Genomic DNA, 26,810 nt, shown 5'->3' with positions numbered 1-26,810 from the left:
TGTATTATTATGTGATCACGCAATTCTTTTTTTATACCCTCCACCATACTATGGAGGGTATATATTCGGTATTTTGATGATTTAAGCGTCTTTATTCACCGGAATTGTTTTAAATTACGTATTTAGAGTTCGTAATTGAAACTACAGTCTGTGACAGAAAATTGTCTATGCAGGTCCAGGTCTTCGTATAAGCCGCATATATCAGTACTTCCCTATATTCGGTATTTTGACGAGTTTAGGGAAAATACCCACCGATATAACGGTACCTCCCTATATACGATATTTTGAGGATTTTAGCTACATTATTCACCGTTAATTTCAAGTTTCGAATTTGAATATGGTCATGGCTTATGACAAACAATGCCTACATAGGTCCACATCGTATGGACCCCAATATAATGGCTATATTCGGTATTTTTAAAATTGTAACAGAATTTTTTAAGGATTTTATTTTTTCCAAATTTCCAAATTTGTTCCAAATGGTGGAGAGCATTCAAAGTTCGGCCCGGCCGAACTTACTGCCTTTTAAAATGTTTTTTTTATTTGAAGTAAAGATTGAATTTTAGCAATTATCTTTTTGGACACACAGGTTTAATTTCAATTACATGGCAAAACTTGCGAATAGCTTTAATGCGCGTCCTGCAATTTTCATTTCTTCCAATCATTAATTCTGAAAATATTTTGTTTTTTTTTTTTTCAAAACAATAAATATATACACAAAATTGGCAGAAGTCGGACACACTTAGAAAAAAAATTGTAATCAGCTTTTAGCTCTACCTTGCCTTTCTATTGTACCATGCCTTTAGACCTATTTTTGTAAACATTTCTACATTAGACACAATACAGCTGTTATTTCAATCAGCTGATTTTACTGAGTAATAGGCATGGTAGAAGAATATAGATAGACGCGTCGACACAGCTGCTGGAACAATGAACTGTCAAACCAATTTTGGAATTGAAAATGTTGAATGAAAAATTATTTAAATTGGTAAAAATTGTTGAAAAGCGCGAATCATAATAGCCTCCGAATGACGTAGTATAAGAAAACATATAAAAATCTACTTATATTTGAAAAAACATTTAATTTTTTTTTTTGACATATCAATGCTCCCAAGCGTTGATGCATCTACCTGTATTCTTCTGCCATGGTAATAGGTATGTCTCATGGTAGAAGAATATAGGTAGACGCGTCGACACAGCTGCTTGGACAATGAACTGTCAAACCAATTTTGAAATTGAAAATGTAGAATGAAAAATTATTTAAATTTGTAAAAATTGTTGAAAAACGCGAATTATAATAGCCTCCGAATGACGTATTATAAGAAAGTATATTAAAGTCTACTTATAATTGAAAAAACATTTAAATTTTCTTGACATATCAATGCTCCCAAGCGTTGATACATCTACCTGTATTCTTCTGCCATGTTACAAACTTTAGAGTAACCAAACACACCTAATTCCACGGTAGAAGAATATAATTAGTCGCTTCGACACACCTGCTAAGACAATGAACTGTCAAACCAATTTTGAAATTGAAATTTTTGAATGAAAAATTATTTACAAAAATTGTTGAAAAAGCATTTCATAAAAACTCCGATTGGTGTCGTGTAGGAAAACTTATAAAAATCTTTTTATTTTCGGAAAAAAAAAAAACATTTTAAAAACTTTGACATATCAATGTTCCCAAGCGTTGATGCATCTGCATGTATCCTTCTACCATAGATAATTCTTACCAAATTAACCTTTCCAATACGATTTTGTAAACACTCAGTAACTCAACGTTCAAAATAGCTCTCTTGGCTCGCTCTCATTTCCTGGACTTTTATATTATTGTACAGCATTTTTTAATATTTTGTACAAATTATTACAAAATATTGATGCTCTGTTGCAGAACCTGCAATAATATACTAATTTTGCTTTTTTTATATTCTACATGCCCAAGAAACAATGTTTCCAAGAAATCTTATTCCAAATCTTGAAAAGGTTTAAACCACCTCGCCCAACTTTTACTATGTAAATGTTCAAGACTCTGATACGAGTGTCTTTTATTTCCACAATTTATTTACTTTCTCCATAAATTATTATTTGTGTTGCACCGTGTACTTGATGAGCAATTTAATTTAACAAAACTAGTTTTTAACTACCTACTTATAAATTGCCGGTTTTAATTTACATAATTATTATCTAAACGGCCAATTTATATTAACAAACCGGTCTAAAGGTTCATTCACCAAATAAGATAAATGAAATAAATTAAAAACAATATATAATTAAATTAAAACATTTATCAGAGGTGTAGAATCCGCCTGTGATTACAAGCATTGTAATCCAAACCCGTCTCACGTGCCACTGAACAATTCACGTGTTTTTAAAACAATCTCAATTTGTGATATTGATTTTGAGATATAAACACAATTTGATTTATGTTCCAACATAACCATCATTTAAAATTATTAACACAATATGGGTACCCTTCAATGATCGCTCTTACCATTGATTTCCATAAATTAAAACTGAAATTAATTCAATTAAAATCTTAATTTAATAACAATTAAAAACTTATTAAACACAAAATGGGAAAATCAGTAATGGTTGTAAAAATCAATACTGACCATTCAATTGCATTCGAACATGGATAGGCAAATGAAGCCACAAATTAAACCTCTCCCAGAGGAATTACAAAAGGCTGCTATCGAGGAATTGGGAGAAGTTCCCGAAAGGATGGCCGAAGACTTACAGATCTTTAAACAATGGATTGAACAGCAACCTCACTTGCGAGCTCGTATGGACGATCAATTCTTGATACAATTTCTTCGTGGCTGCAAATACAGTTTGGAAAAGGCCAAAAAGAAAATCGACATTTTCTATGCCATGAAAACAAAATATCCGGAATATTTCAATTTGACGAATGTTGATGATCTGTTATTTCGACAGCTTCACAGTACAGAGTAAGTGACCTTGCTGCATAATGACAATCTTTTGAAAATCGGTTATAAATAAACGTTTCAGGACAATGCATATTTTTTATGGAGATAAACTTTTTTTCCTTAATATCTTTACGAATTAAAATAAGTAAATAAAGCTGTATGTTCGGCCGGGCCGAACTTTGAATACCCTCCACCATTTGGGACGAATTTGGCAATTCTCAAAAACAATAAAATCCTTTAAAAATTCTGTTAAAATCTTAAAAATACCGAATATCGGGAGGTACCGTTATATGGGGCTATACGAAGACGTGGACCTGCAAAGACAATATTCTGTCTTAGGCTGAAGTGTCCATTACGAACTTCAAATACCAAATTCCAAACAAATCCTGTGAATAATGTCGCTAAAATCATCAAAATACCGAATATCGGGAGGTAACGTTATATGGGAGCTATACGAAGACGTGGACAAGCACGGACAATCTCCTGTCATAGGCTGTATCATCCATTACGAACATCAAATATCAAATTTGAAAGAAGTCCGTTAAAAAATGTCGCTAAAATCATCAAAATACCGAATATCGGGTGGTACCATTATATGGGGGCTATACGAAGACGTGGACCTGCACAGACAATCTCCTGTCATTGCCTGTAGCATCCATTACGAACTTCAAATACCAAATTTAAAACAATTCCGGTGAATAATGTCGCTAAATTATCAAAATACCGAATAGCGGGAGGTACCCTAATATGGAGGCTCTACCAAAACGTGGACCTATATGGTCCATTTTCAATACCAAAGTCCTGCAGACATAACATACAATTGAGTAAAATTTTATCAATCTACTTCAATTCGTTCAGAAGCTAGAGTGATTTCTACAGACGTACGGACATCGCTAAATCGACATAGAATTTTTAATATGTTTTCTTTTTCAGATTTTTTGTTCCACTCCCCACCCCGTTAAATGGCCAAGGTCCCCGAATCATAGTTTGCCGTATCCTAGGCGGACCTGACGACTATCCACCGAATTATTTCTTCCAATATTCTATTAGCATTATAGAAATGATGCTAATGCATGATCCCTATGCCTGCATATATGGCATAATGCTCGTTTATGATTTCGCCAAAGCCACTCCCAGTCATTTGTTGCCGTTTACCATAAATATGTTCAAACAGAATGCGACATTCTGTGAAAAAGCATTTCCCATACGATTCAAGACGTTTTGTATGATAAATATGGCCAGCTATGCGCAAAAATTTTTCAATCTCATCCTGCCGCATATGTCAGAGACACTTCGTAAGAAGGCAAGATAAAAAAAAAACTATTTAAATAATAGTATTAATTGTTTAATTTCCCTTTTCTTTTTAGATTATTTTGTGCGGAACAAATTCCACGGAATGGTCGAAATACCTACCCATGGAATATATGCCAATAGATTATGGCGGCAAGAATGGTCTGCTCAGTGAATTGTGTCTAGAATATGGCAAGTTTTGGGATGAGTATAGAGAGTATTTCAAGGACAATGCCAAATATGGAACCGATGAACATTTACGTTTGGGAGAAGCCCTCAAATTTGATGCCGACTTTGGCGCTGGTGGCACGTTTCGAAAACTCAATGTGGATTAGGGTGATTACAAAACTTTTATTTTTCCTCTTCGAAAATAACTGCTAACAACTCGATTACAAAAATATGTGTACTTTACAAACGTTATAATATTTTGTTAAATAATAAATTTCTTATGAATTCTTTTGGGCCAACTTAACAATAACACTCTTAACTTCAGTATAGTTCTGCAGGGCATATTCACCATTCTCACGACCATGGCCAGACATTTTATAGCCACCAAATGGCACTTGGGCACACAAGGCATTGTAGGTATTGACCCAAACGGTACCGGCACGAAGACCCTGGACAATATAGTTGGCCTTATCGATGTCCTTGGTAAAGACAGCAGCTGCCAAGCCATAATCCGAGTTATTGGCTCTCTCAATAACCTCATCCAATTTCTTGAAACGAATAATTTGTTGTACGGGGCCAAAGATTTCTTCACGGGCAATGGTCATGTCATCATTGACATTGGCAAAGACAGTGGGTTCAACGAAATAACCAGGCAAACCTTGAGGACGATTACCACCTGCCACCAACTTGGCACCCTGTTTCTTGCCCGTGTCAATGAGACCCAAAATCTTGTTCATTTGTTCCTCATTAACTTGGGGACCCTGTTCAACGTTCAAATCAAAAGGATTGCCCACGGTACGTTTCTTGGCACGCTCAGCACTGCGCTCCACAAACTCATCATAGATTTTATCTTCAACAAATGTGCGTGAACCGGCACAACAGCATTGACCCATGTTAAAGAATAAACCGAAATGTGAGGTTTCCACGGCATAACTCATATCGGAATCGGCCAAAACAATGTTGGGACTCTTGCCACCCAACTCCAGGGTGACACGTTTCAAATTGGTGTTGCCCGAGGCCTGTTGGATCAATTTGCCCACCTCCGTGGAGCCGGTGAAGGCCACCTTATCGACATCGGTGTGATTGGCCAGGGCGGCACCGGTATCACCAAAACCAGGCAAAACATTAACAACACCCTCCGGGAAACCAGCCTCCTTAACCAATTGGGCAATATAAAGGGCAGTCAAACTGGTCTGTTCGGCTGGTTTCAGGACGATGGTATTACCTGTAGCTAAGGCGGGACCCAATTTCCAGGCCATCATCAAGATGGGGAAATTCCAGGGGATGATTTGAGCGCAAACACCCACAGGTTCGTGACGGGTGTAGGCGAAGAAATCACCGTCCATGGGTATGGTTTTGCCATGGTTTTTATCGGCCCAACCGGCAAAGTAGCGTAGATTTTTAATGGACATGGGCAAGTCGACATTGTAGGACATGGCAAAGGGTTTGCCGTTATCCAAAGTTTCCAAACTCTGGGGGAGACAAATAAAACAGGAATTACTTGAAAATTTTTATGAATTTTAAAACAGACTTACGGCCAAATAGACAATATCACGTTCCATGAGATCGGCCAAACGGTTAATTAGCACACCACGTTGTGAGGCATCCATACGGCGCCAAGGGGAACCCAATCTAGAAGGCATTTAAGTCAATATTTTGGATTTTAAGGCTATAAATGGTATACTTACTTAAATGCATTTCTGGCAGCCTGAACAGCCAAGTTCACGTCATCCTTGCCGGCACATTGAATTTCAGCAATGGACTTCTCGGTGGCAGGATTGATTGTCTCAAATGTTTTGCCCGATTTGCTTTTGTGCCATTCGTTGTTTATGAAGAGCTAAAAATATGAGAATACGGAATTGAATGAATTGGTTATGGGAGTTTCAAATGGGAGGGGGCAAGCGAATGAATTTCAAATCGAAATATTTACTTTCTACACAATGACGTTGCATCTTCTTTCAATATGTTTGCGTAATTGCCAAGTAAACAAAATTGTATTTATATTCTCAAATTTCTGATAATTACTGAAAGTCACACTTGTTATTCATGAGCAATATAAGCAAAATATTATCGGAACAAAATCTGCTGATAAGGGGAAAAATAAATATAAGTTTTTAATGCAGGAGGATTATTTGTTTATTTTGAAGTCGATTTATTTAAGAGACAAGTGAATTGTGTTTTAGACTGAATACCTATACCGTCCATAAACCAATATATGGGAAATTCTTTAATTCATTCCGACTAAATTGTGTTTTCTCTTTAGGTACATTAAATTGAGTTTTCCATATGAAAACTTTAATTCACCCTGGCTAAATAAGTTCTCCCTAGGAAACAATATTTTAATTGAAATCTAAAACACGCTGTGTCATTTGTTATTTTTCATGGCATACAGTTTCGCATTGATAATAGGGATTTGTTTAACAAAAACCCCCCGAAGAAGATATTGTTGTTAGGAATTCAAAGCACAACAAAGAGAATTGGGCATGCATCGCTTTCTATTATTTATTTGTGATTCTGAGGGTAGGTAGCAAACAGTAACATACACGCACATATTTACATAATAAATAATAGCAACTAGTTCTCAATAAACTTGAATTCCTGTTCTATTTCTACTTGCGTCCCCCAAACAATTATACAATCATCTCCAGATATTAGATATGGGAAAATTTTGTACAATAGTACTTTTTTAGGTACAGTGGTACAATGCATAGTATGGGTATGGCATATGCTTCAAATCCATCAAGGTGTTTTAAATTGCATAACACCATTATAAAGAGGATATTCCACATTAAACTTTAAAAGAGCGTAACGATCGAACACTTCAACCAACGTAATTACAGCCACATTGCTTAAAAAACAGAATCTTCAACAGGTAAAATAGGACCTCAGTTTCTAATCAATGAGAACCCAAATAGCAAAATGTCAGCCAATTCTGTTGCAATTTGAAATGAATCCCTGGAAATACCCTGAAAATTTTTGGAAGGAAGAACCAGCAACGTCAAATTACAATTTTAATGCCTGGTTAACTTAAAATTTATAAGAATTGTTGGAAATTGTTTATGTTAACATAAATGTTTCGCAAAGGAAGCGATCCGAGAGAGAAACTTTTCCTCCACAGAAAGTGGAAGGATAATCCGATTTTGCTCCTAATATTTGCATCAGTGCAAAGGGTTAACATTTGTAATAATTATAACTCTAATAAAATGTGATGTAAGAGTTCGATTGTCTTCAAACTACACACATCGGAATATTTTTATTAACCCAAGGTCTGGTGTGTAGATGGAGTATATCGGTCCACTCCTTCTGGTACCTGGTCAAAATTTTGAATATCCATGAGTTCATAAAATGCGAAATTAAAATCCGATTCCATTCGGACTTGGCACATCTCAATATTTTGCATCAACACAAGATCTGTTATGAAGATTTTATAGATCGGACCATTTTTTCTGGTACCTTCCCCACAAAGGGTTCACGATTTTAAAAAACAAAACGCTCAAAGAAAGCGAAATAAGCATTCAACTCTCTTCAAATTTCACACATACAAACATTTTTGCTAATACAAGATCTGTTGTGAAGATGATATATATCTGCGAAACCCTTCTGGTACCTCAACTACAAAGGGACACAAATCTCACTTCTTTTATTTGTCGTAAATTGCAAACAAGTCAGCGTTTCTTTACAACTTGCTACACCTAAATTTTTCACTCAATTCGAATATTAATTGTTTTGAAAAATAAAAACAGAAATCAATGATTGAAAGACGCGTACATTGCGAGACGCGCATTAAAGCTATCCACCAGTTTTGCCATGGAATTAAAAGATAGAACTGTTTAGATCATATTTTTCAAAAAAAAAAATCCAGCCATTTAATTCTTCCTCTGCTTAACTGATTTTAAAAATGAGAAAAAATAGTGAATAAATGAAAACAACTTGTTGCATAGAAATTTAACAGGAAGCGGGCATAGCCTCAGGGCTGTACTTCTGTAGATTTATGAAGCTGTTCTACCTCCTTATTGTACCATGGTTATAACTGTTCGATTTCCTTGTAATTTTGCCCATACCTATATTTGTATCTGTATTAGATGAAATATGAGAATACTTTGATCGACTATTTTTGACATTTTCTAAAAATGATGACATATCTCATATAAAGTGAAGGAAGTAACCAATATGGTCCAAACCTGACACATCGCAATATTAATATCATATTATTAAGGTCCGATACAAAATAGACAATATTGGCCCTTTCTTTCGGAACGTACTCCATAAAAGGTCAACAATTTGAATAATCATAACAAAGGTCAAAATATATTTAAATAATCAAACGTTGGCTGAGGGTATACATTTGCCAGCAAAACAGACTGATACATTTTTGGTCCTTGTGGAATAACCCCTAAATTCCATTCTTGTTTTGCTTTTTTCCAATATAACAATTTTGTTGAAAAAAAATTAAAAATAAACAAAGCCAACTGTTGCATATTCAAAAGGCTATTTGACAATATAAGACTCCAGCACAGAGGTGCATTTTTCCTAGTTTCTTTGAAGTTGAGCAACCTTTTTCTTATTGAGCCATGAGAACAACGAATATAGTGCCACTATGATGTACGTTTCGTATTTCACCCATCCATTTCGCTATCAATCTCTTGGTAAACAGCTATTATCTTGATCCCTAATCGCATTGCAAATTCCAATGCACTGAACAAAGCAATTTATTTTCACTTGATTTTTCGCATTTTTTTTCTCTAAAAAGGCCAAGTAATAACTGTTTGGTGCACCATACAATACAGTAAACATTTGCAAAATTTTCTTATCTGAATGTATTTTTATATGAAACTAGTTTCTGTGATTTGAAAAAAATGTTTCTTGCATTTAAAGTCAATAGTACAAAATTGTACCGTTCAGCTAAACTTTCCACTTTTACCCATCCCTATCGGCTATCAACCTATTGGACAGCAGCAGTTGTTATCTCTATAGAAATTACTTGCAAATTCCAATTCACTAAACAAAGAAATTACAAGTTTTATAAATTCTACCTGATTCTTTTTCTATACTTACCCCAGTATATAAAATATCAGGATTTGTATTTGGCTCAGGCATGGCAGCATAATTTGCCTTAGCACCGATGCTAGGCAAATTAGCCGCTAAAATTCTTCCCGAATTTTGCAATAAACTTGTGGTTTTCAAAAGGCGCAGCATTTTTCTATCTTGCTTCTAGTCGACGAAATCTATTAACCTTTGTAGCACGTAACAAACGAATGATGATGACTGACTGCCACAGGCCGGCAATAACAATTGAATTCGCGAAATATCTGACAAACAACTAAACGCACACACACACAGCAGTCCAATCGAAAGTCCGATGATAACATGCCAGAAAAGCTTTAGTTTTTTTGTGTAGTGGCAGCGATGGGAAGGGGCGAAAAAGATCGCAATAAAAAATTCTTAATTTAAAAAATGGAGATGGTGTTAGAAATGGTGTCTTGGAATTTCATTATGAGTTGTATTTATTTAAATAGAATAACTGTTATATTGGTAAAGGAGTAGAGAGATAGAGAGTATGTTGTAAAAAATGACAAGAAGAATAAAAAAAATAGTACATAATTTTATTCCAAAGTTTATTCTTCCTTATGTTGCCATCACTAATAAGTTCAGCTGTTAGAAATAACTTGAGCGAAAGCTTTTTTCATGTGAATAGACTAAATGAGTGTTGCCACATTGAAACTATTTTAACACATACATATAATAGGCATGTTTTTAACGCTATTATGGTATGTTTACGTTGTAAAGGATTTAGAAAACCCAGTCGGTTTAAATTGTCAAATTTATTGCATACTGGGTGAGATGAAAAAAACTGCAACCAACTTCAGACTGCTGTAATATCTAAGGCACTCGTCTGACAGCTGTTAAAATTATTCCAGTGACAGTTTATCATATTGTTTAAGCATTTTGATAAGAATTTTCCAGAAAAAAAGTTATGCGTGATTGAATTCAAGCGTGATTTCTTTATATTTGGCTGGAAAACCACAAATGGCTATCGTTAGAACACTCCAGCATTTAAATGTGAATAAATCTTTTGTGTCTCGCACCATCGCTCTTTACCGTGATACTGGGCCGACGTCAAGGAAAATACCAACATCAGCAGAAATGGTTCGAAAAATAAAGAAGAACTTGATCAGATCCGCGTCGCAGGGACCAAAAAATGGTTCGTGAGCTGAACATATCGCATTATTCCATTCGGCAAATATTGAAAAATTAGCTCGAAGCTATTGAAATTCCAAAAAGTGCAAAAACTTACACCACAACAGAAAGAAAATAGAAAGAGTTGCTTCGTTTGTCCGAAAGTGGTTAACTGCCGAAGTTGGTTTTCTCCGATTTGAAAACATTCGCAGAGCAAAATAATCGTGTTTACTTGCGAAAGAGGTTTGCTGAAAATATGCACCTTCGGTTGGCCACCAGAACTCAAGCGACGGCCGTAGTGCTGGAGTGGGCCGCTATAACAGCTGATGGTCGCTCTCTGCTCGTATTAATCGACCGTGACATCAGAATAAATGACGTATATTGTCTCGAAAATATTCTGGAGGGTGTATTAAAGCCTTGGACACGCAAACATTTTGGCCGCAGACATTGGAATGAGCCAAAATGCCAGAGAGCACCATTCGGGCAACGTATGACGGTTTCATTGGCCGTTTGAAGGCCATAATTCGTGCCAAAGGTGACCAATTCGAACAAAGAACTACAACTAACGTGGGAATACATAAAGCGCATATTTGGCTGTTTTAAGTCTATAATTTTGAATAATTCTGACAGGAAGCGGACATAGCCTCAGGGCTGTATTTCTGCAGCTTTACGAAGCTGTTCTACCTCCTAATTGCACCATGATTGTACCCATGGTACAATGAATTCAAGGTAGGGCAGAACTACCATATGATTAATTTTTTTTTATTTTTCTGGCTTAATATGTCAACTTCATTTGCTTATGTGTGTGTCTTCTTTTCAATAATAAAAAAAATTGTTTAGAAAATATTCAAATTCGGGTGTTTTCAAAATGCTTATTGCAACGAATGTATCGACAAAATCTACAGTTTTTGTCGCGAAATAAACCATAAAAGATATATAGAAAATGATTTTGAAAAGAAATTTTGACCTTTCATTCAGTTTTCGCGGTTTTAAATTATTTATTTAAAATCAATGCAATAAGTTAGCTTTTTATTGTTTTGATAGTAATTCTGACATTACAAGCCAAGCAGGTAGACCTCTATACTTGTAATTTTTTCAAAGTTAGCCTACCTTGTCTTCATTGTACCATGATTGTACCAGAGTGTATGTGGTATTAAAATACAATAGATTCAAGACAATTTGTCTTGTGATTTTGTTGGACATATAATTTTGGCATTCGTAGAGCAGCCCACCGTATGATAAATGTCAACATATCTATTTATCCTTACTGTCAGCTTGATTTCACCATGCTTACATTAAACACGAAACCGAATATGCGTCTGCTGGGAATCATTTAGCGGTGAATTACACCCTCGCACTTATTTTTGCATGTTTTACGGTTATAACTGTACTTTTTGCATGGTACAATAAAAAGGTAAGGTAGAGCTACCAGCTGATTACAATTTTTTTTCTAAGTGTGCCCAACTTCTGCCAATTTTGTGTATGTATTTATTGTTTTGAAAAATGACAACAAAATATTTTCAAAACCAAAGACACGTGCATTCCGGCTCGCGCATTGAAAGATTGAATAGTTTGGATCATATTTTTGAGAGAAAATCGAGGAGTTTCATTTCTCGCGTTATTTAAATCATTTTAAAAATGAGGAAAAATATGAAAAAAATGAGAACAAGCGGGCATAGCCTCAGGCAGTGTTGCCAACAATTTGAGAGCTAAAAGCGTAATTAAAAACCAGAAAAGCGTAAATGGCGTACAAACTTTCCTTAAAATAGCGTAAAAAGCGCTATGTATTTTTTCTAACCAAAAGCAAAATTGTCTATAAAACACCATTTTTAACTAAATGCTGTCAAAGACCTAAAATGGTAAAGACTAGACAAAATGCATTTTGAGCAAAGGGTTTGTGTCTACAATACATAGAGTAACAGCTCATGGCAGAGACATGTTAATATAAAAACCACAATACAGAAACAGATAAAAAATAAAAATTTGAAAAATCCAACATTTTGGTTTCAAAATTCTCTTTCATGGACCATTCCGAAAATTTGCACATTGCCTTAGCGGTTTAAACCAGTTAACATTGGTAACTATGTTGTTATGATATCGTAACAACAGATTTATTTTCACAGGGTTACCATATCTTGACCCGGTCTTGTCCTATCTTTACACTTCTATGTCTTTGATGCTGTTTTATTCAAAAATTGAGATCGTATATTATATAAATATTTCATGCATATAAGTGCATTGATATTTTTAAAAAATATGATATATTAGGAAGTTTTAACATGTGGTTAAAACTTACAGACATACATTTTTACATACAATTATTTTCACCCATAACCCATAGCTTCAAATGCAGTTGAAGTTCTGTAAACTCGTACAACAAAGCAGCCATATATAAACTTACGTTTTTTTTATACCCTCCACCATACTATGGATGGTATATTAACTTTGTCATTCCGTTTGTAACTCCTCGAAATACTCATGTCAGACCCAACATAGTATATATATTCTTGATCAGCGTAAAATTCTAAGACAAATTAGCGATGTCCGTCTGTCTGTCTGTTGTAATCTTTCGAACGAATTGAGATAGAAGGCTAAAATTTTGCACACATGTTTATTTTTTCAGTAGGCAGTTCGTAAATTCGTAAATGGGCCATGTAGGTCCACGTCTTCATATAGACCCCATATAACGGTACGTCCCTATATTCGGTATTTTGATGATTTTAGCGACATTATTAACCGGAATTGTTTCAAATTACGTATTTAGAATTCATAATGGAATCTACAGTATGTGACAGAAAATTGTCTATGCAGTTCCAGGTTATCGTATAGGCCCAATATATCACTACCTCCGTATGTTCGGTATTTTGACGAATTTAGGTACAATACCCACCGAAATTGTTTGAGATGTCGTATTTGAACTTCGTAATGTATGCTTCAGCCTATGACAGAAAATTGTCTATGCTGGTCCAGGTCTTCGCACAGCTCCGATATAACGGAACCTCCCTATAACGATATTTTGATGATTTTAGCTACATTATTCACCGTTTATTTCAAGTTTTCGAATTTGAATATGGTAATGATGGCTTATGACAAACAATGCCTATGTAAGTCCACGTCGTATAGACCCCAGTAAAACGGCTATATTCGGTATTTTTAAAATTTATATAGATTTTTTTAAGGATTTTAGTTTTTTAAAATTTCCAAATTCGTTCCAAATGATGGAGGGTATTCAAGGTTCGGCCCGGTCGAACTTACTGCTTTTTAACTTGTTTCTCGTTCATTTCACTTTTCGAATGTATAAACATTGCCACATTTTAAAATCTAAAACCCGCTAAAAGCACCAACAGAAAAGATAAAAAGCGTACGTACAGTGCTTTTTTTCGTTTCGCGCTATGCGTACTATTTTGGCGTTTTGGGGGGTCTAAAAAGCTCCATAAATAGCGCGAAAAGCAATAAGTTGGCATCGCTGGCCTCAGGGCTGTATTTATGCAGTTTTACAAAGCAGTCCTACCTCCTTATTGTACCATGCTTTTATGTATGATTTTACTACAACAAATATATCACTTTAGAAGTAGTCAAGACATTCAATATTTGGGTCGATTTGCTAAATACAATTTTATCAGAAGATTTAAGAAATGGGAGATTTTACACAATTAAAATTATTGATGTTATTAGGAAAAACTTGTTATCAAAGAGTTTACATTTTGATAAAAAAAAGACATATTGACAACTTATTTTCGAATAAATTCTATACATGTATAAATACATAAAACAAATTTTTGATAAGATTAGGCTACACATTTTTATTATTTTCCGCCAAAAACGGAATAGAGAAACCATTTTCTCTTCAGAACATTATAGGTACAATTTTGGCAAAATTGACAAATTCGGCATTTTGTATGTTATGGAATATTTACACATGATTAAAAACGCATTAATCTACATTCAATTTTCGGAATGAACCTTCCATGCCAAATAAATTTTCAAAATCTACCGGTTTGCCAGGTCTAAGATTTTCATCGGTACCATATTTCTCATCTTCGGCGAAGAAATCGCTATACTCCAAGAATTTCTTATGCCATTCCTCAATGATTTCTGGTATGGAACCATTTTCCCCACCATATTCTTTGGGTAAATATTTCAGGGGTATTTTCTCGTACATTTTTTCAATATTAGAACCATAAATGACCATCTGGAAAACAAAAACGGAATCGTAATTTCTTCTTACACAATAACCCCTTAACATCTTACCCTGTCAACTTGTTTCTTGGACATCATTGGCTTAAGCATATTAAAAACAGATTCAAATATCGACGGAGCATTAATGGCATGTGAAGATTTCGGCCTTAATGGCATTGCCTCCTCCGAATAGACAGTCATCTTCTTCATCAGACTTGGAGTGACCTGGAAGAAATGTTCTTTGGTCCATCCTTTTAAATCCATAATGTGTACAAAACCATTCACAATGGCATAATCGTCTTCCAACATTAAGATTTCATTGCAAGCCTGGGCAACACGCATAATATCAGCAAAATTATATTTAGCAGGGTCATAGCAGCCATTACGGATCAACATTATTCTGGGACCAGTTTCATTCAGTGGTGTCGGCAAAACCAAACCAATGCTGTGAACAAAAAACGATAATGAGAAATTACTTCAATAAAGCTATTAAATCTAAAACATTTACCCCAATTTAACAATTTCCTCAATGTGTGGATTCTTGACATCTCTCAGTGAAAACAATTCAGGAAATTTTGATCTCAACATATAATAACGATCAATTTTCGATTTGGCCTTTTCCAAACTGAATTTACAGCCACGTAAAAATGCCAAAAGAAACTGATCATCGGTACGTGCCCTCAAGTGTGGCTGTTGACTAATCCAGGTCTTTAAGGCTTCAATGTCATCATTGACACGCTTGGGATCTTCATTCAATTCGTCAATGGCAATTTTTTGTAGAACTGGTGGTAATGGTCGTACCATGTTTATATATTTTTATTTAATGAATATTGTTGTGATTCGTGGCTCTTGAGCACAAAGACTATTTGTTAATTTCGGAAATTTGTCTTCATTAGAGTAAATGGTTAGTAGACGCTAAAGTTAGTGGCCAATCAAACAAATGTTGGATATCAATTGATAAAGCATTTGCGATTTTATGCTATCAGTTTTTTTTCAAATGCTCTACAAATACTAAAATTCTGATAAGATTTAATAAAACTTTTTTGCTGTGTCAGAGACGAAAGAGTTGGTGTTCTACGACATGGAAATACTGTACTCTTTAAGGAATCTGAAGGTGAAAATACATACAAAGCTTTTTTTACTGACTAAAGTCATCGGCTGGCTTCTTCGGAAAAGAACAAAAGAGCGTGGGGCCAAAATCGAACTAAGTCAACCTAAAACTTCTTTGTTCTTTTACAAAGAAGCCAGCTGATGACTCAAGCCAAGCAAAAAAGCCTTTTAGGGATGTGAATTCTAGAAATTCAGCAGTGTATGCAATTTTTGAAGAAGAAAATAAATAATACGACGATAACGAGAAATTACTTCAATACCTCTTCACTCAAAGACAAAAATAGTAAAAAATTTAGAATTAGGAGAACATCATTTTTATTCCCTATTGGAATAAATTCTAGAAATTCGGCAAGAGACTTAAGGTGGAAATACATAAAAGGCTTTTTTGACAGGATTAAATCGGCTGGCTTTTTCGTAAAAGAACAAAGGAGCCTAAATAATTCGACGATAACGAGAGATTACTTCAATACCTCTTAACTTAAAGACAGGAATAGAACAAAATTTAAGATTTAGCGGGAGAGCGTCATTTTTATTCCCTATTGGAATAAATTCTAGAAATTCGGCAAGAGACTTAAAGTGGAAATACCTAAAGAGCTTTTTTGACTAACTAAAACCGTCTGGCTAAATAATTCGACGATAACGAAAAATTACTTCAATACCTCTTAACTTAAAGACAGGAATAGAACCAAATTTAAGATTTAGCGGGGGGACATCATTTATATTCCCTATTGGAATGAATTCTAGAAATTCGGCGAGAGATTTAAGGTAAGACTACATAAAATGATTTTTTGATTGGCTTAAGTCATCGGCTGGCTTCTTCGTAGAGGAACCAAGGAGTTTTAGGTTGATTTAGTTCGATCTTTGGCCTATGCCCCTTTGTTCTTTTCTGAAGAAGCCAGTCAGAAAAGCCTTTTATGTACTCTCACCTTAACTATGTAACATAAGCCACCATAAACCAAACCCACCGACCTTTACTAATCTCCACATAAAAACGTGCTATAAATATTGTATTTTTTCCAATTTCTTCTTCAAATCTTATCAATGTTTTCTTTCAGTGGATTCGAACTTTTTGGTTTGTTTTCATTGTCGGGCAAAGCAACGAATTGTCCCTCTATTAGCTTATCAATTGATATCCATAATTTGATAGCTGACAAAAGTAAAAGTATACCTTGCTGTGTTTTAACTTTTAGTTTCTTTAGTATCACCTAAATTGGATTTCTTAATAGACGTCTAACATGGTACGGCCATTACCACCTGGTTTGCAAAAAGTTGCCATTGAAGAACTCAATGAAGATCCGGCTCGGGTCAGTGATGATATACAGGCGTTAAAGACATGGATTAATCAACAACCCCATTTGAGGGCTCGTACCGATGATCAGTTTCTGTTGGCATTTTTGCGTGGCTGTAAATACAGTTTGGAAAAGGCCAAATCAAAAATTGATAAATATTTTATGTTACGGTCAAAATTCCCCGAATTGTTCTCATTGCGGGATGTTGATGATCCGAAAATTCAAGAGATTATTAAATTGGGGTAGGTTTCAAGAAACCTTAAAAACTTTCCTTATTGATATTAACACATTATGTGCTTTTGCAGAATTGGTTTAGTTCTACCCACTCCTCTAAACGAAGATGGACCCCGCATCATGCTGATACGGAATGGTATCTATGATCCAGAAAAGTATAGTTTTGGTGACATTATGCGTGTATTCCAGGCCTGGAATGAGATCATCATGTGGGAAGATGATTATGCCATTATAAATGGCTTTGTTCACATTGCCGATTTAAAGAATTGGAAAAAAGAACATTTCTTTCAATTGACACCAAGTTTGATGAAGAAAATGACCGTCTATTCTGAGGAAGCAATGCCCCTAAGACCCAAATCATCGAATTTTATTAATGTGCCATCGATTTTTGAGACATTTTTCAATATGGTGAAACCAATAATGACCGAAAAACAGCTAAATAGGGTATGACTATCTTTTTAATTTTTTGGTTAGATTTGTATTTTTATTTTATTTTTTTTTTTTGTTATTGTCATTTTAGATGGTCGCATACGGCTCAAATTTGGATAAATTCTATGAGAAAATCCCCCAAAAATATTTACCCAAAGAATATGGCGGTGAAAATGGCTCAATACCGGAAATCATTGCCGAATGGGAAAGGAAATTCCAAGAATACAGTGATTACTTTAAGGAGGATACCAAATATGGCACCGACGAACGTTTGAGACCGGGAAAACCTATTGATTTTGATAATCTGTTTGGCATGGAGGGTTCATTCCGTAAACTAAATGTGGATTAGAAGAAAATAATATTGTGTAAATAAAAAAAGAGAATCTTTATATACAATCTACCTTTTTTCATTTTTTTTTTTCAGTGATAGAGAAAGTTTTACCTTGGCTTTGATATACCGATAGCGTGAAATTACTTCAATATGTAATAATAAGTATTTATAGATTTTTGTTTTGGTAGACAGCTGACTGCTGTCATTTCTAAGCCACTCGTCCGACAGCTGTTAAAATTATTCCAGTGACAGCTCATTATATTGTTTACAAGCGTACAAAATCATTTTGTTGATACTTTTCGAAAAAAAGTTATTTGTAATGGAATTCACGCGTTTTCTTTATATTTGGCTGGAAAAACACAAGTGGCTATAGTTAGAGCATTCCAACATTTAAAAGTGAATAAATCTTTTGTGTCTAGTACCGTAGCCCAACGTCAAGGAAGTGGACGGAAGAAAACAGCAACATCAACAGAAATGGTTCGAAAACTAAAAAAACGACTTGATCGAAATCCACGCCGCAGTGGTCGAAAATATCGCAATATTCCATTCGGTAAATATTGAAAAATGAGCTCGGGGTAAAGCCAATGAATTCCAAATAGTGCAAGAACTTACACCGCAGTAGAAAGAAAATAGGTCCAAAAGAGCTAAAGAGTTGCCTCGCTTGGCCGAAAGTGGTGAACTGTCGAATTTAGTTTTCTCCGATGAGAAAACATTAGTGTTTAATTGCCAAAGAGGTCAGCTGAAAATGTGCACCTTCGGTTGACCACCAGAACTCAAGCGACGGCCATGGTGATGGTGTGGGCCGCCATAACAGCCGATAGTCGCTCTCCGCTCATATTAATCGACCGTGGCATCAGAATAAATGCCGAAAATTATAGCGAAAATATTCCGGAGGGTGTATTAAAGCCTTGGGCAAGCAAACATTTTGGCCGCAAAATTTTACTCGCCACCCAAAAAAGAAAGTGGTTACGAAATGACGCTCGCTTCATTTCCAGCGCACAATGGCCACCAAAATCTCCGGATACCAAATCTGTTGGACTATTGTGAAATTTGACTCGCCACCCAAAAAAGAAAGTGGTTACGAAATGAGGTTCCTCGCTTCATTTCCAGCGCACAATGGCCACCAAAATCTCCGGATACCAAATCTGTTGGACTATTGTGTCTGGAGTATTTTGGAAAGCAAGGTTGGCACTAAAAAATACGAAAGTGTCGATCACCTTAAGCAAGCGCTTCGCCGGGAATGGGCCAAAATACCGCAGACCAACATTCGGGCAGCGTATGACGGTTTCATTGGTCATTTGAAGGCCATAATTCGTGCCATAGGTGACCAATTCGAATGAATCTAAATTTTTCTAAAATTTGATGCTATTTCTGACTTTTTTTGCTTTCATTCAATCAAATTAAAAAAAATGTAAAAATTTTGGCGTTTGACTTTGTTGCAGATTTTTATCTCACCCTGTATTATATTCTAACCTTAAGATTTGACTGGCTTAAGTCGTCGGCTGGCTTCTTCGTTCCTCTCCTTTGATCCTCTACGAAGAAGCCAGCCGATGACTTAAGCAAGTCAGAAAAGTGTTTAATGTATTCTCACCTTAATATGCTTTTTTTGACTGGCTTATGTCATAGGCTGGCTTCTTTGTAAAAGAACAATGGAGCATAGGGTGAGCAAGTATATACTATGGACCGAAATTGGACTAAGTCATACTAAATATTAGATAACGAGAAATTACTTCAATAAATTTTTCTTAAATCACAGATTTCAAGAAGGGTTGATTGATCCTATCAAAAATAAGTGAATAAGGATGTGGGCCCTTCAACTGCCTTTTCAGACCTCGGGTTTTCACTTATATGTATTTTATGTACAAAACCAATAACTTTTCTTGGAAAAAATAATTTTTTAAATTACCGACTTCCGATTTGATATTTTTTGCCAACTCATTCCTACGAATTACAGATATCAACGATCAAGCCCCGAAAATGAAAAAAATGCATTTGTTTACAGTCCCAATAACCTTTGAGTAGTGTTTTTGGGAACCTTTGATAAATTAATCTAATCGCAACCGCTAACGTAATCTCTGACAACAATTTCTACCAAATATAAACTTATATTCCAAGCCAAAACATTGTCAGTACTCGGAATATACGGTACACATTTTTAGCAAACAAATTTTAAGCATAATTAGTTTATAACCATGACATTGGAACTACGTCCCCTATCACCGGCCTTACAGCAAAAGGCAATCGATGAACTCAATGAAAATCCCACCAGAATTGCTGAAGATTTGCAAATGTTTCGAGAATGGATCTTAAAGCAGCCCCATATCAGATCACGTCTGGATGATCAATTCCTGATTGCATTCTTGCGCGGTTCTAAATATAGTTTGGAAAAGGCCAAAAAGAAACTGGACGGTTACTATACAATGCGTACAAATTTTCCCGAACTCTTCGAATCGCTCATCGATGAACAGAGGGCAAGAGCTATACTGAGAATGTGGTGAGTGAAGGATTCTTAGGAATCAATAGTTTGAACAAATGGTCAATTGCGTCCTGAAATTGTGACGAAGTTTAATTAAAGTTTAATATGTTAAAAATCCTCCTTTCCGCATTCGAGATCCATTCTATCCTTAATTTTTAGTTAGATATTGATTTTTTTCAATTTGTTTCTTTTTCAGTCTTGGTGCCCATTTACCCCTACCCCTGGGCGAAGATGGGCCACGTCTAGTGCTCATGCGTCCTGGACATTATAATCCCGATTTGGCATCCCTCTATGAACTGATGCGATTAGATCTGCTTTTCCAAGACTTGGTTATGTTGGAAAATGATCATGTTGTGATCGGGGGCTATGTACATCTTATTGACTTTGCTGGCTTTTCAACCAAACATGCTCTACAATTTCAACCAGCCAAAATGAGACATCTAATTTACTATATGGAAGAAGCTTTGCCAATACGTACTAGGTCTCAGCATTTATTCAATACCAGTTCGGCATTTGAAACCATTTTTGGTATGATGAAACCTTTGTTACCCGGAAAAGTTAAGGAGAGGGTAAGTGGGAATTTTAGATTTCACTTTTTGAAAAATTTTTTCACTTAATTTACCTTTAGATTATGGTCCATACCAGCATGGAATCGGTTTATGAAAAAGTTCCCCTAAAATACTTTCCCAAGGAATATGGCGGTGAAAATGGCAGCATAGAAGAGATTGCAGCCGCAGGCGAAGAAATGCTAATGAAGTATCGTGAATACTTGGCCGAACAAAAGCAATACGGAACCGATGAGAAGTTGAGACCAGGTCAACCCATTAATTTTGATGCCATCTTTGGTGTTGATGGTACTTTCCGCAAATTGGAAGTTGATTAGAGAGTAATGACTGAAAGTTGATATTGTGCTATAAATAAATTGTTTTTGTAAATTTTGAAAGATATAATGTGATCTACATAGGAAAGGCTGTCAGATGTATAATTTTGAAAAAACATATACAACACGAGGTCAACTTATTAATTTTACCATGGTGAAACAAAAAAACAAACAACATTTTTAGGAAAGGGGATTGATGAAAACGCTTTTGTAACTGTTACATCAATTACTATAGAGACTGCCGAAAGAGTTCTAACACTTCTCCGAGAAACCGATAACGTGAAATTTCTTCAATATATACCTGAAAAATATAAAGATTTTCCGTGGTATACTAAACTTCACATTTATTTATTTATTTATTCGTTCAAAGAACGAATTAAGGTGAGGACACCTAAAAGTTTTTTATGCCCTTCACCACATATGTGGGCATTATATCATTGCGCATTTGTTTTCTAACAGGGAGAAGGAAGCGAGATATACGCATAGTTACTTTTGAGGATCTTCACTTTCTGAGTCGATTTATGCATGTCCGTCTGTCCATGTATTTTTTTGAACAAAATGCAGGTCACATCGGATCAGATAATGATATACCTCTCATATATATAATTATTATATGTTTCATCCGATTTGGGGTTTTAAGTCCCTCACATCCGTAATATGCACTCCACAGAAATGATATTTGATACCGGGCATCAGATATTGCTCGAAAATAACTCAGTCAAATTTTATAGAGATCGGTTCAGATTTTTATATAGCTGAAGATGTATATCGAAGCCGGTTATTGCTCACCATATATATAATATCAGATAGATTTTTTTCATATTCAGCCGAATTTTACCATTTAGTGAAACTTAGTCCGGAACATATTTTGCTCCAATAAATATATTTTTAACATAATCCTTATCGAAGTCATGTCATGCTCTAAACAGCAATGTAATTGGGATCATAGTTGGGATGATCAAAGACATAGAAGTGTAAAAATAGGACAAGACAGAGTCAAAACATGGGAACCCTGTGAAAATACCTCTGTTGTTACGATATCATAACAACATAGTTACCAATGTTAACTGATTTAAATCGCTAAAGCAATATGCAACTTTTTTAAAAGGTCTATGGAATAAAATTTTGAAACCAAATTTGTGTACATACACAAATCAGAGATGGGAACCTGTTTTAATGTAGAGAAATGTGACAAGGTAAATTACAGAAAATGCAGAGATGGGTACGCTTTTTTGAAATGATTTTACCTTCTTAATTTTACTATGCCTGTACGTTTTACTTTTTATGTATTATATGTTACTTAGGACTACAAAGAAAGAGACCTTTTATATGTAGGCGTTAACCGGGATTACTCACAATAATCAAATTTATCCGTTTCTATTTAAATTTACTTTGATCGGTAAGTTATCAGGCTCATCACCTCGACTGGATTCTTGTTCCATTAAAATATATAGAATGTAAAATATTTTCTTTATTAAATTGTCCTTTTGACAGTTATATCCTTTATTAAAGTTTTCAGAAAACAAAAATTAAGCCCCTAGATAAAAATTTGTATGCAAATGTTCTGACATTATTCCGAGAAACATATAACGTGAGATTACTTCAATATATATCTGAAAAAATATCAAGACTTTTCGTGGTACAACCAAACATTACATTTTTCTTATGGATTTTATCATTCCCCAGAACGAATTACTTTCAATAAATTAGTTGTTATTTATTGAGATTGGTCAGTTATCTGGTTCATCCCCTTGTCTGAATTCTTGTTCCATGTAAATATAAAATGTAAAATATTTCCTTTATTAAAGTTTTCTTTTTTGACAGTTATTTCCTTTTTGAAAGTTTTCATAAAATAACAATTAAGCCCACAGATAAAAATTTCTATGTAAATTCACTTTTACATAACTTTATAAACTACCCTCCTATAGAAGCTAACAAATATTTTCCATAGGCCTAAAAATATGCTTTATTTTTTATTATGTTTTACAAACTGTACTAACTATTATTAACTATTATTATATACACAATTTTTTGAGCGATAAAACGCTAACTTATATTTTTCATATCCAAATTAATTGGGATTATCCTCGATAAACCGGAAAAGGCTTGGCATATAAATTTAGAAGCTTCTCTCTCACCGAACTCCTCTCTATTTTCCGTATTTTGGTGAAAATTGTCCGTGCCTGTGTCTCCATATAATGACATCACCCGATGTTCGATATTTTGCTGATTTTAGCGACATTATTCACCGGAATTGTTTCAACTTTGGTATTTCAAGTTCGTAATGGATACTACAGCCTATGAAAACATTGTCTGTGCAGATCCACGTCCCCGTATAATGGTACCTCCCTATATTCGGTATTTTGATGACTTTAGCCACATTATTCAGCGAATATTTTTTTTCAAGCTTCGCATTTGAATATTGTAATGGCTTATGACAAAAGTTGCCTATGCAGGTCCACGTCGTCGTATAGACACTAATATAACGGCTGCATTCGGTATTTTTAAAATTTGAAAAGAATTTTTAAGGATTTTTTTAATTGCCAAATTTGTTCCAAATGGTGCAGGGTATTCAGAGTTCGGCCCGACCGAACTTTAAACTTTTTTTCTTGTTATGTCTCAGAAATGTTTCATACGAAATTGTTGGGTTTTCGGGATAGACTATGTTCTTAGGATGGAGCGATCGTATTGGCAGAAAATTTATGAGAACGTGTAAATGTAAATTGTTTTTTTTTTAAGAGCTGTCGCTGCAATGTATTTTATAGGCTCCGTTTTTCAAATTAGAGTTAGCAATGGCATCATCATTTCAAGAAGAATCAAACTTAGTCAGTTGAGGGGCGGTTACATTGAAATATATACAGGGCGAGAAGAAAAAACTGCAGCCAATTTCAGACTGCTGTCATTTCTAAGCCACTAGTCCGACAGCTGTTAAAATTATTCCACTGACAGCTCATTATATTGTTTACAAGCGTACAAAAGCATTTTGGTGTGAATTTTCCAGAAAAAATGTTATTCGTGATGGAATTCAAGCGTGATGGTCTGATTTCTTTATATTTAGCTGGAAACCACAAGTGGTTATCGTTAGAGGACTCTAGCATTTAAATGTGAATAAATCTTTTGCGTCTCGTACTATCGCACGTTACCGTAATACTGGTAGTGACCGAAAAATGGCTCGTGGACTGAACATATCGCAATATTCCATTCGGCAAACATTGAAAAATGTGCTCGGGGTAAAGCCATTGAAATTCCAAAAAGGGCAAGAACTTACACCGCAACAGAAAGAAAATAGACTGAAAAGGGCTAAAGAGTTGCATCGCTTGGTCGATAGTGGTGAACGGCCGAATTTGGTTTTCTCCGATGAGAAAACATTCGTGGGCCGCTATAATAGCCGATGGTCGCTCTCTGCTTGTATTAATCGTCCGTCCGTGGACTCAGCACAAGAATGGTTACAAAATGAGGTTCCACGCTTTATTTCCAGCGCACAATACTCCAATCCGTTGGAGTATTCTGGTTTGGCAAGGTTGGCACTAAAAAATACCAAAGTGTCGATTACCTCAAGCAAGTGCTTCGCCGGGAATGGGCCAAAATACCGCAGAACAACATTCGGGCAGCGTGTGACGGTTTCATATGCCGTTTGAAGGCAATAATTCGTGCCAAAGGTAACAAATTCGAACAAATCCAAACTTATTCTAAAATTGATGCTATTTCCGACATTTTTTGTTTGCATTCAATAAAATTAAAAAAAAAAAACATGTAAAAATTAAGACGTTTGAATTTGTTGCAGTTTTTTTTATCTCACCCTGTATCTGTTTTATAAAAATAGAGTAAACAAAAGGCCACAAGGTTAGTTTCCAACCTATCTACTTGTTTCCGGTCATTTATCGAGTCATTTGCTGATATCACTTGCTATATCCAACACCATTTGAAATTTCCAAATCAAAATCAACACAACACCTGCTGTTCGGATATAATTCATCAAAAATGAGAAACGTGTGTAGGCAAAATTTTATTATTGCAAAGATTACAGAAACAAAAGTCAACTTATCATTCAGACGAAGCACATTTTTCCATAATTATCGTATTTTTTCCCCTACGTCAGACTCTGCAGCTGGGTGGTAGCGGGGTAAAGTATTATATGGAATAAGAAAAAACTATTATCTAATCATTGATAAAAATAGATTGTCAAGGCAAAATAATGTTGAATTTTTTTCTCGGGTGTATCTTCTCTCCCATAGGAGAGCAAATTGGTCGAGAGAAAATGCATAATGCAAGCTGGTACATTTTCAAGTACTGCTTCAATGTGTTAAAAAAACTAATCGATAATCGCACTCACTTGTTTGTTTGTTTTTGGTAGATTAGCGATAGGGCCAGGTGCTAGAAACATTTTGAAAATATATTTTTTTTGTTGATCTACACCAGTTTGGACTCTGATTCAATATTGTTATTATACATCAGTGCAAAGTAGTATATCTTATCAAAATGTTGTTGGTAACTCAACATTTGCGTTCAAGACCACCACTTCATTGCTCTTTGATTAGTTTCAATTAATCATAATTTTATAGATTTGAATTGTATAAATATAGAAAACGTCAACAAGTTAAGGACACCTTGTCAAATTTTTCTATGGAAGAACAAAAAATCACCGGCCAAAGATTGAGTTTTCTTCTGTGGAAACGGGGTGATAGACGATAAAGATCAAATTTTACTTTTCAAATGAAAAGTGTCATCAAAAGATGAAGATGAAGAAAAAATATATATTTTTCTGAAGAAAATGCAAAGATAATAAATCATTTTTGCTCTGTAGAAGACAGTTGTTATCTATTAAGACAACTTTTTATAAAATCGAAACCTCTTCGATAATTATTTTAAATCAATAAAGAATAAATTTTCTTTACAGTATAGAAGATTAACGCACATGGAAGAAAAATACAGGTGGATGCATCAAAGCTTAAAAACATTGACATGTCAAAAAAATTTAAATGTCTTTTCAAATATAAGTAGATTTTTATATGTTTTCTTATACGACGTCATTCGCAGGTTATTATAATACGCGTTTTTCAACAATTTCTTCAAATTTAAATAATTTTTCAGTGTTTGTTTTCTCTTTCGAGACGAGCTTAATGATCTGAAATTTGCAGTGAAAATTTTTCATTCAACATTTTAAATTTCAAAATTATTTTGACAGTTCATTGTCCCAGCAGCTGTGTCGATGCGTCTACCTATATTCTTCTACCATGTTAACCCATAAGGCGTAATATATATATTGTCGGTTAACCTTGTGTGTTTACATACACCCTTAAGGTGTAAGCACGGTAGAAGA

The 26,810-nt window shown here is 34.9% G+C and overlaps 5 protein-coding genes across 5 annotated transcripts; 3 read left to right on the top strand and 2 right to left on the bottom strand.

Moving 5' to 3' along the window:
- Positions 1-2,587: 2,587 nt before the first annotated feature.
- On the top strand, positions 2,588-4,766 carry LOC131804573 (alpha-tocopherol transfer protein-like). Its single transcript, XM_059127613.1, has 3 exons — positions 2,588-2,948; positions 3,861-4,230; positions 4,295-4,766. Exons 1-3 carry the CDS (start codon positions 2,632-2,634, stop codon positions 4,550-4,552), a joined length of 945 nt encoding a protein of 314 aa, XP_058983596.1. The 5' UTR covers positions 2,588-2,631; the 3' UTR covers positions 4,553-4,766.
- On the bottom strand, positions 4,549-9,714 carry LOC101888165 (aldehyde dehydrogenase, mitochondrial). Its single transcript, XM_005175516.4, has 4 exons — positions 9,441-9,714; positions 6,074-6,222; positions 5,921-6,017; positions 4,549-5,857 (listed from the first exon to the last, which is right to left on the bottom strand). The coding sequence occupies exons 1-4, from the start codon at positions 9,579-9,581 to the stop codon at positions 4,664-4,666; spliced, it is 1,581 nt and encodes a 526-aa protein (XP_005175573.2). The 5' UTR covers positions 9,582-9,714; the 3' UTR covers positions 4,549-4,663.
- A 4,595-nt stretch (positions 9,715-14,309) lies between these two features.
- Positions 14,310-15,731, bottom strand: LOC101888336 (alpha-tocopherol transfer protein). The gene is made up of 3 exons (XM_005175517.4): positions 15,250-15,731; positions 14,814-15,186; positions 14,310-14,754 (listed from the first exon to the last, which is right to left on the bottom strand). Exons 1-3 carry the CDS (start codon positions 15,543-15,545, stop codon positions 14,497-14,499), a joined length of 927 nt encoding a protein of 308 aa, XP_005175574.3. The 5' UTR covers positions 15,546-15,731; the 3' UTR covers positions 14,310-14,496.
- Positions 15,732-17,027: 1,296 nt separating this feature from the next.
- Positions 17,028-18,195, top strand: LOC131804574 (alpha-tocopherol transfer protein-like). The gene is made up of 3 exons (XM_059127615.1): positions 17,028-17,382; positions 17,446-17,818; positions 17,895-18,195. The coding sequence occupies exons 1-3, from the start codon at positions 17,087-17,089 to the stop codon at positions 18,150-18,152; spliced, it is 927 nt and encodes a 308-aa protein (XP_058983598.1). The 5' UTR covers positions 17,028-17,086; the 3' UTR covers positions 18,153-18,195.
- A 1,928-nt stretch (positions 18,196-20,123) lies between these two features.
- LOC101890229 (alpha-tocopherol transfer protein) lies at positions 20,124-21,543 on the top strand. Its single transcript, XM_005175527.4, has 3 exons — positions 20,124-20,628; positions 20,807-21,179; positions 21,239-21,543. Exons 1-3 carry the CDS (start codon positions 20,327-20,329, stop codon positions 21,491-21,493), a joined length of 930 nt encoding a protein of 309 aa, XP_005175584.2. The 5' UTR covers positions 20,124-20,326; the 3' UTR covers positions 21,494-21,543.
- Positions 21,544-26,810: the final 5,267 nt, after the last annotated feature.

The sequence above is a fragment of the Musca domestica genome, unplaced genomic scaffold, assembly GCF_030504385.1.
Source record: "Musca domestica strain aabys unplaced genomic scaffold, Musca_domestica.polishedcontigs.V.1.1 46, whole genome shotgun sequence".
Classification (NCBI taxonomy): Eukaryota; Metazoa; Arthropoda; class Insecta; order Diptera; family Muscidae; genus Musca; species Musca domestica.
This window is presented reverse-complemented; position numbering and strand designations above follow the sequence as displayed.

Excerpts from the sequence above, each read along its gene's own strand:
- LOC131804573 (XM_059127613.1), top strand. The coding sequence starts at position 2,632 with ATGGATAGGCAAATGAAGCCACAAATTAAACCTCTCCCAGAGGAATTA. Across the intron at positions 2,949-3,860 it reads CGACAGCTTCACAGTACAGA|ATTTTTTGTTCCACTCCCCA; the intron begins GTAAGTGACCTT and ends TTTCTTTTTCAG. Across the intron at positions 4,231-4,294 it reads CAGAGACACTTCGTAAGAAG|ATTATTTTGTGCGGAACAAA; the intron begins GCAAGATAAAAA and ends TTTTCTTTTTAG.
- LOC101888165 (XM_005175516.4), bottom strand. The coding sequence starts at position 9,581 with ATGCTGCGCCTTTTGAAAACCACAAGTTTATTGCAAAATTCGGGAAGA. Across the intron at positions 6,223-9,440 it reads CTGATATTTTATATACTGGG|CTCTTCATAAACAACGAATG; the intron begins GTAAGTATAGAA and ends TCATATTTTTAG. Across the intron at positions 5,858-5,920 it reads GTGATATTGTCTATTTGGCC|AGTTTGGAAACTTTGGATAA; the intron begins GTAAGTCTGTTT and ends TGTCTCCCCCAG.
- LOC101888336 (XM_005175517.4), bottom strand. The coding sequence starts at position 15,545 with ATGGTACGACCATTACCACCAGTTCTACAAAAAATTGCCATTGACGAA. Across the intron at positions 15,187-15,249 it reads GAGGAAATTGTTAAATTGGG|CATTGGTTTGGTTTTGCCGA; the intron begins GTAAATGTTTTA and ends TTTTGTTCACAG. Across the intron at positions 14,755-14,813 it reads CCAAGAAACAAGTTGACAGG|ATGGTCATTTATGGTTCTAA; the intron begins GTAAGATGTTAA and ends TTTGTTTTCCAG.
- LOC131804574 (XM_059127615.1), top strand. The coding sequence starts at position 17,087 with ATGGTACGGCCATTACCACCTGGTTTGCAAAAAGTTGCCATTGAAGAA. Across the intron at positions 17,383-17,445 it reads CAAGAGATTATTAAATTGGG|AATTGGTTTAGTTCTACCCA; the intron begins GTAGGTTTCAAG and ends GTGCTTTTGCAG. Across the intron at positions 17,819-17,894 it reads CCGAAAAACAGCTAAATAGG|ATGGTCGCATACGGCTCAAA; the intron begins GTATGACTATCT and ends TTGTCATTTTAG.
- LOC101890229 (XM_005175527.4), top strand. The coding sequence starts at position 20,327 with ATGACATTGGAACTACGTCCCCTATCACCGGCCTTACAGCAAAAGGCA. Across the intron at positions 20,629-20,806 it reads AGAGCTATACTGAGAATGTG|TCTTGGTGCCCATTTACCCC; the intron begins GTGAGTGAAGGA and ends TTTCTTTTTCAG. Across the intron at positions 21,180-21,238 it reads CCGGAAAAGTTAAGGAGAGG|ATTATGGTCCATACCAGCAT; the intron begins GTAAGTGGGAAT and ends ATTTACCTTTAG.